Source organism: Mesoplodon densirostris, chromosome 3 (assembly GCF_025265405.1).
Source record: "Mesoplodon densirostris isolate mMesDen1 chromosome 3, mMesDen1 primary haplotype, whole genome shotgun sequence".
Classification (NCBI taxonomy): domain Eukaryota; kingdom Metazoa; phylum Chordata; class Mammalia; order Artiodactyla; family Ziphiidae; genus Mesoplodon; species Mesoplodon densirostris.
The window spans coordinates 115456412-115465113 of record NC_082663.1 but is presented as its reverse complement, the minus strand read 5'-3'; the positions used below and the strand labels follow the sequence as shown (position 1 = coordinate 115465113).

The following is an 8702-nucleotide window of genomic DNA, read 5'->3' as shown; positions in this document are numbered from 1 at the left end:
GGTATTGGATGTGAGTCTGAACTTGCAAGTGCGCGCGTGGCTCCCAGTGTGCGCTGCTGCGATCGCGGTCGGGGAGGGCGGCGGGCGGGGAAGGTCTCCGCCCCCCCCCCCCACCGTGTTGAGAAATCTCAGTGAGTCACCGAGTGGTTCTGCATATTAATGAGCTCGGAGCGGATTTAAAAGAGGCCTGGGCGGGCGGAGGGAGACTGTGGAGAGAGCCCAGAGCCGAGCGCGGAGCGCTGCGGGGTGCCACAGCCGCGAGGCTCCCACCGACGGGCGCAGCAGGAGCGAGTGGAGCCGGGACGCGCTCTCCGGGTAGAAAGAGCCAAGCCCGGCACCCGGACGTGCGGGCGCCCTCCCCGAGCCCCTGCTCCCGCGCCGCGCCCCTCGGCCAGCATGAGGGTCCTGACGGCAGCGCTGCTCCTGCTGCTTCTGGCGCTATGCGCCGCGCGCGTGGACGGTGAGTGCCTGGGAGGTCCTTTGGCGCCAGCCCGGCCAGTCCTGGGGAACCCCCAACGCCAACTGCTAAGCTTCCCGGGATCCCTGGGGTTCTGGGTGGGCACCGAGGGTGGTCAATGAGTTGCGAAGGAGACCCCTCGCGCAACTGAGCAGCCCCCCGCGCGCTCTCTCGCAGGGTCCAAATGCAAGTGCTCCCGGAAGGGACCCAAGATCCGCTACAGCGACGTGAAGAAGCTGGAAATGAAGCCAAAGTACCCGCACTGCGAGGAGAAAATGGTTATGTGAGTTCTCGCTCTTCGCCGCGAGCGTGTGCGCGCAGCTCTTAACCGGGTGCTGCGGCGCAGCTTGGGGCTGGGTCGGGCTAACAAGCCTTTCTCTCAGCCTTTGTCAAGGCCTTGGCGGAGCCTTTGTAAGTGCCTAGCGAGTCCTTAGGACGCTGGCACGGCAGTCTGGAAGAGAGTTTGAAAAAAGGGTCACGGTACTGTGCTCCGGAAACAGCCTCTCCGAGGAGTTCACCCTTGCTAGGATTCGAATGGGTAGCCTAGGGGTTGCACTGCCCCCCTTTCTAGGGTGATCAAGGGTTAAATGGCTTCCGTGTGCCAACTTAGAACACCCAGATTGAAATCACTCAGAATACACCCAGAACTATTAAACTGGAACCCAAACTGTGAGGCGTGCTGCCTTCCTGTTACTGGAGAGAGAATTAAAGCAAACATTGTCTGACGTCCTCAGAACCTCCTTTCAGGGCCTTTTTCTGATCAGGGGACCACGGCCGTCTGGTTTTTGGCTTCTAGCGATTCCATTTTGAGAACGATCCTCACTCTTCCAACACCAGCTGGACTCCTGTGGGTTCCTGAGCAGTCTTGTGGAAAGGGCTCTGTTGCAGTTAACGTGCCATGAGGGTGAAGCCCTGCTTGGTGGGGATGCAGGGAATATTTTAAAAAGTGGGGCAGAGCTTGAGAACACTGCGTTTCCTTGCTTCTCTGCCTTCCCAATTAACCACTTGAGGCCAGCACCACTGTTTCCCCATCAATACGCTCTTGGCCAGGAAGGGAGCCCTTGGCAAAGCAGCTACCAAATATCTGCCACGGACCATTGGCCCCTCTTCCCCTCCCCCAGAAACAGGACACACTTTATTCTCAGTCTGGGCAAGTGCCTTCCATTCACTGGCCCCGCTGGCCCAAAGGCCTCCACACAGTGTCTGCAAAGGCAGCTCCCACCGCCCCCCGCCCCCCACTGCCACCTGGGGTCTGCGCAGTCACGCTGAAGTTAGGGAAATTCAGAAAATCACTGGGCCTGAGCTAAACCCCTCTGCCTTCCTTCCTGGGCGCCTAAATTAGCCTCCTGTCCCTGCCCCTTTGCCCTGCCCCTTGCCTTGCAGACCCAGGTCCAGAAAAACTGCTAGAAAATCCTTTTGGGTGGGAGCTAGAGGTCACACAGCTGAGGGAGGAGCTACAAGCCCCTCAGGGTTCTCAGCTCTCTTGGGGTGAAAATAACAGGAACGTTAACTTTGCACTCCTCTCAGTGCTGAAAAATGCTCCACACACCAAGCTGAGCTGTTGAGTCCTGGCAGGAAAGGAGGAGCAGGGTATGAGGTGCAGTGACATCTCAAAAGGACAGAACCCTCAGTAAACAGGCTTGCCCTTTTTCGTGGCTATACTTTTCAGAATAGAGAGGAAACTGACAGCCAGGCAAGTGCATGAGAAGGCTTTATGTAGCCTTGTGAAAACTTGCAGGGGTCTCATGAGATCCGCACACAGCCACCCTCTTCTAAACCTCCACCCCATACCCAGGACCCTACCCCCATCCCTGAAGGGCTGGAGGTCTTCTCCCCTCTTAAGCTCCTAAGACTCTCCAGATCACACGAGGGACCAGTGCTTTTTCCCAAAGCCGGTTTTTAGCCCCAAAGCTGAACTAAAGGAAGTTTTCCAGTTCACCCTGAGTCACCTAGAAATCTCTGATGAGGCTTGGAGCGCAGCTTGCTTTGCAAGTGGGAGTGCTTGCACTCAGAAGGATCCAGTAGAGCCAAGACTCTAGAAGGGGCAATTTGTTTCATATACCCCGAGTTATTGCTGAAACCCTCGGTATCCCAGAACCACTGAGGACAGGCACACAGGACCCAGAATTTGTGCACAATTGCTGGAGGCAGAAATCCTCATGTCTTCACCCCACAACCAAGTTTCAAAGTCCCCGTGTTATGACTGAGCAGTTGAGCACCGTGGTGGGAGGGCTGAGCGTCCTCCCCTGCTGCCCCAACCTTCAGGATTTAGGATCCTCAGCCTGTATGCTGACCTTACGGAGGAGGGTATTTTTATCTGGCTTGGCCACAGCCTTTTATTCCAAGTGCAAAGGCAGCACTGTAGGCAGAGAGCAAAGCATGGGCTAAATTCCTGCAGAGCGACTAGGTACTATGGGGGAGGGGACCTGGACTCTACTCTGAAGCCCGGCCCCATGCTTGAGACCTAGCAGAAGGGACCCAGGGAGCCACAGGTCTCATAGAGAGGGCCAGCGAAGGCAGAGCCCAGTCACCTGGCATTACCACCTGCCCTGGGAGGCTTAGGCCATGGTGAGGGCCCTGGAAACTCAGAGCACAGGGGAGCAAAGAGAACAGGTTGCCGAGAAATACTCTGCCCCCATTCGGGTAGCAAGATTCGATTTCCTCTCCCCATCAACTGGGAGACTCAGAGTTCATGGCGACCCTGCTCCTTTCCAGAACTTGGCCCAGGCACCCTGACACTTCACTGTTAGGAGCCTATGGGGTGTGGTTGACCTCTCTCCCTCCCTTCCCACTCTTCCCACCCCAACCTCCAACCACCCCTTTTTGCCCCCTCAGCCCACACCCCAGCAGCCAGTCCACCACCATACCTCGCTCCTGTGTGTCACCTCCCAAGGAGTGACATCCTCATCTCTCACCTTCCACTTCTCCATGTTCGCTAGGTGGGCCCTCATTCTTGAACACCGTCATTCCTCCCCCACCCAGAAGCTTCCTCTGAACTCCTGCCACCCTGGCCCAGCCCTGGCTGAGAGGGGCATAGCAGTTCTGGGCAGCAGCCTCTCCCTTCCTCCTCCCTCCCAGGCTGGACCTCACACACTAAGGCTTCTTCTTGGCCATCCCATCTTCCATGACAATTGCTAATAACAGTAACTATTCATTGTGCTAGGCACTTTGTATAGATTATATCTTTAATCATCCCAGTAACCCTAAGGGGTAGGTCCTATTATTATACCCATTTTATGGATGGGCAAACTAGGTTCAGAGAGGCTACCCAAGGTCCCACAGACAGACCTGGGATTCAAACCCAGGCCCTACGCTCTGTACAAAGCCACCTGCCTCTCTACCACATGGCTAGACCTCCAATGGTGTTGGAACACTAGCTGATAGAGACTTGAAGAGCAGTCTTATTTTCCTGCCCAAGGGTGAGATAACTGGGACTTCATGCTCAGGAATCAAAATGGGCTTCAAGGCCAACAAGACTTAGCTTCAGGGTCAACGAATGCCCAGCCCCAGAACAATCTGCAGAGGGTCAGGGGAACTAGGGTTTGAAAGATCAGACAGAGACCACAGCACATCCAAGTCCTGCCATGGAGCTCCTCACATCCAAGGATGAGGTCTTGGCATGCACGCTTCGCTGGCATTAGCTCTCTCCACCTCTCAATCCCAGGTTCAGAGGAGCTGGAAGAGTCCCCTGACCTTCGTTCCCCAAGGGAGCCATCAGGGCTGTGGGCAACACCCTGCATGGGGGTAGGCTTGGGGGTGGGGGACTATCCCAGACTTTGAAGGCTCCAGGGGAAAAAGTGAGAGCCCGTCACTCTGCACAGGGTTAGACCCGAACATGGAGTCAGATTAAGGGGACAACCAGAACCTTCCAAAGAGCCAGGGAGCGAGCATATGGGTAGGCTTCCTTGAAAGGAGGGAGGAGGCCACAGTCTCTCAGTGCTCTGATTGGGACAGACCAGGGCCACCCACAGGCCACACTGAGGGGCTGTCATTCAGGCTTCTCAATCCTCCATCCCGTCCTGCTCCATTTCAGCATCACCACCAAGAGCGTGTCCAGGTACCGGGGTCAGGAGCACTGCCTGCACCCCAAGCTGCAGAGCACCAAGCGGTTCATCAAGTGGTACAACGCCTGGAATGAGAAGCGCAGGTATGCCCCACTGCCCCTCACCTTCCTCCCCACCATCCTACCAGATCCAGAGTCTAGACCCCTTCTAGGTCATCTAGCCCCGTCTAAGGCATGAACACCCACTACAGTTGCCACAGCAAGCAGATACCCAGACATGGCTTACATACTCCCAGGGATGAGGAACTCACCACTTAACTTACTGCTACACTTATTGCTCTCTTGGACAATTGTAAGCATCGAAAATTGATCCTTTTGCGAACTAAAGTTTGTCTCATTCTAACTTTTATGAAGTTAGGATAGTCCTAATTCCTCACCTTATTTAAGTAACTTAAGTTTTCTGAACCCCAATTTCCCTCTGTCAAATGGCTGGGCGAATGCCCAGCATGGCTCTCTCCGTGATTTGTGTGGTTTGGTGAAACACAGCTGCTTAAGTGACTGGGTTTATTAACTATAAAACTGTGGGTACAACCATAAGATGATGAGGACAACTCCTTGCCAACAGCATAGTCTCCCCTCAGGCTGTCCCATGCCCCCTGCTACCCAGAAGCCTGATAAACTCCTTCCTGTGCAGGTGCAGGGAGGGACCTTGGGTTTGACCCTCTAAAATCAGAGCTGCTCTTACCCTCAGGGGGCAGCAGTGGCCAGATGACCAGAGTCCTGAACTAGACCCCTAACCCCAACTCGGTCTGGGCTGTTCCCCCATTATCAGAAAATGGCTTCCCATCTCTGATCTCCTGGGGTCCCATGTGTGGCCTCAGAGCGGGAGGCAAGTTCCTGGCTCCCCTATGCTATATAAAGGTGAGACCCACTCCTCACACACTCAGAGCCTGTTTACACCTGAATCTGCAGAGCATGACCAGGGAAGCGTGCACACACACGTACACACACACACAGGTGAGCTTCTCAGGAGCTGGTGCCTGCACCTCATCCCACAGAGTGGGGAATGGAGGCTAAGTTGTGGGGAGTGACTTGTCTGGGAGCACAAGTCAGGAAGCTAGGTCTCCTGGCGTCACCTTCCCCTCCCTTCAGCGGGTACCCACGCCACCCTCCCATCGCCCCTCCTCCCCGCCACCCCCAGCACTTCCCTAAGCTCAGCCCATGACCAGCTCTCCCACAGCCGACACTTGGGCCCAACCCCAGTACCTGAGCCTTTTGTGCGGCCTCCAAAACTGCCTCATCCACAATTGCTTGAAATAGAAAGTGATGAGAGCAAGAGATTATTTTCCATAAATCTACTGGAAATGAAGCCCTCTTTCTGGTCAGGGCAGGCAGCTCACATGACAAACATGGGACACCTCCTGTCCAGTCACCCTCCGGGCCCTGCATCATCAAAAGTAGAATGAGGCTGAATGCAGGGCCGGTTCACAGAGGCGCTGGCAAGTCTTCATCAGGTTGCTGGGAGATCCAGCCTTTGTCCCGACCCCTCCACCTGGGGCCACAGCTTTGATGAAAAGGAGGCAAGCCTGGGTCCATGCAGCCCCGCTCTTTTTGTTCTTGCAAAATCCATAGATGAGAGCAGTAAGGGCACCTCTGCTACCAGGCCTCCCATCACTTCCTTACAAAATGAGTCATCCCTCCTTCTTGGAATGCTGAGGTGTCCTGGGAGAGGATGTGGGCATTCCCTTGTCCTCCTCGCCTCCCCTCCCTCTGTACAGGTTGAAAATGTCTTTGTGGAGATAAAGGAATCCTCCTGAAGTCCTCTTTGCTGAGACAGAGAGAGAGAGAGAGAATGCTGAACCTAGAGTAGAGACAAGAGAAGGCAGCGGCCGGCCCAGGCTGTGGGACGAGACTAGAGGGCTTCCAGGAGCTCAGAGCCAGAGCTTCCGGCTGCCACCAGAAGCAGCAGCAGCAGGCATTTGACTTCAGTGCATAATTACTCAGAAATCAGGAACGAGGCGGAAGGAGCAGTGGACGACCTGGATGTGACATGTGGTCCCACAGCAGCCATGTGGCAGAAAGGAAGGGATTTAAGTATCTAAACAGAAATGGTTGCGGAGGTGAGGGGGAAGTCAGCTTGTGAGTGCTCACAGGCCTCGAAGCTACTAGAGGAAGTGACCTTGAGCCACGGGCCTCTGTGGCAGCCCCAGCCCCACTGACCGCCCTTCAGTCTTCAGGCAGCGGCTTCTGGAACTGGCATTTTGTTCTGGAGAACATGTATTCTTGGGCTAAATACAAAGAGAGACACAAGCCTAAATGGAGGGAAGGGATGCCTCTGCCCCTCCCCCCATCCTCGCCGGAGACAGAGGTCATTCCCACCACTGACATTCAGTGTTCGTTGGGCAGACTTTCAATCTCTTGTTTCTGAGTTTCCTCGTATACCAAGAAGGTTTGCTTCCTCGAGCTTTGAGGATAAAAAGAAACTGCAGAGGTGGAGGCTGTGTAGAAAGGACAGAGCCAGGTTCAGGTGAGCTTTTATGCCCACGTGCTAGCGTCTCTGAAGTGTCCCCTTGCTTCTCCTGGGCTCCTGCGGTCCTGGGAGAGGCACTCCCCAGGCCAGGTGCAGAGAAGCTCAGACACCGGCCTGTGCGTTTCCTGCCTCATCCTGAGCCACTGAAATGGGTGTTTTCTCTTCCCAGGGTCTACGAAGAATAGGGTGAAAAACCCCTGATGGGAAAGCTTCACACCGGTTGGGACACAAGCAAAGGACTTTGCAGATTAAAAAAACAAACCCTTTCTTTCTCACAGGCATAAGACACAAATTAAATATTGTTACAAAGCACTTTTTACCGGGGGTCAGTTTTTACATTTTATAGCTGTGTGCAAAAGGCTTCCAGATGTGAGACCCTTCTCTCTTGTGTTCCAGATTTCGTCACAAGCTGCTTTTTACCGAAGAGGGGAGAAACTCATGCCTTTCCTTTATTAAAAAAAAAAAAAAAAATGCTTTTTTGTATTTGTCCAGACATCACTATACATCTGAGCTTTATAAGCACCGAGGAGGAACAGGGAACTTGTTGAGACGTTTCATAGCAGCGTTGCTCCCTTCCTAGCACGGGAAGCTTCTGCTCAGAGGTCCTGGCGCCTCGGTACAGCTGCCACAAGCTCTCCTGGGCTCGTGGTCGGTCACAGCCTCAGGGGGACTCAGCAGCGGCCCCAGTGACCCCAATTGTCGGGCAAGCAGGAGCAGATCTCTCTGCATCTGTTCTTTGAGGAACTCAAGTTTGGCTGCCACAGAAATGTGCTTCATCCCCGGGGTTAATTTTTACACATTCTAGGAAACATTTCCAAGATCCTGGGATGGCGAGGCAAATAAATGGTCCTTAAGGAAGGTCCTTAAGGAATGGTCCTTGGGTCTTCTCTCCAACCTGAGCGTTTGTGAAAGTTTCACTGCTTCAAAACCATGTGGAGTTACTGATGCTGTAGCGAAAATCTTAGAAGAAAGCTTAAAAATATACAAATACACGTACAATATACAGCTACAGATACACATGCTGTTGACGAGGGAAAACCTTCAAAGCATGCTTCTTTTCCTCATGACAATGGAACATGCAGTACTAAAGCAATCTGTGATTCCCCACGTAATTCTTCAGTGTTAAACAGTGCAGTCCTCCTTCGGTGCAGCCCTCTTTAAGATGACCACACGCCTTTCCCTTTGTAAATATACTCTTAGGAAGGTCCCCTCTACACATGTCCCTTCAGTATATGCCGTGTTGCACTATTGTGTCATACGCTATGTAAATGTCAGAAACCGTTAGCATTGCATGCAGGTTTGATATTCTTTCTAAGGCAAAAAGAAAAGTAATAAAACATATTTGAAATGTACCAAAATTCTAGAGTACTGACTTTTTTTTCTACTTAATTAAGCCAGGATGACAACCAAATGTTTACCACATCCTGAATAAACAGGGACAGATGCACTGGGGAGGAAAACTTGTGTTTCCCAATACCTGTCAACACCATCACCTCTATAGAATATCCTGAAGACAGAAAGCCAGGCTTCGAGGCTGATGCTTCTTCCCTGCCTGGCTCCCACACCTGGGGCAGGTTCATCAGAACAGCCAGGTCGGCGCATATAGGACCACAGGGTCACGCTGCCATCCCCATTTAGGGAAGGCAGTAGATGCAGGACCCGTCAAGACCTCTGTGGTCCAGGGCCCCAGGATTCTAGTGGGGCTCAGGCAA

The 8702-nt window shown here is 53.5% G+C and overlaps 1 protein-coding gene across 1 annotated transcript; it reads left to right on the top strand.

The window, feature by feature from the left end:
* Positions 1-200: 200 nt before the first annotated feature.
* CXCL14 (C-X-C motif chemokine ligand 14) lies at positions 201-8337 on the top strand. Its single transcript, XM_060091957.1, has 4 exons — positions 201-460; positions 635-740; positions 4491-4604; positions 7160-8337. Exons 1-4 carry the CDS (start codon positions 397-399, stop codon positions 7173-7175), a joined length of 300 nt encoding a protein of 99 aa, XP_059947940.1. The 5' UTR covers positions 201-396; the 3' UTR covers positions 7176-8337.
* Positions 8338-8702: the final 365 nt, after the last annotated feature.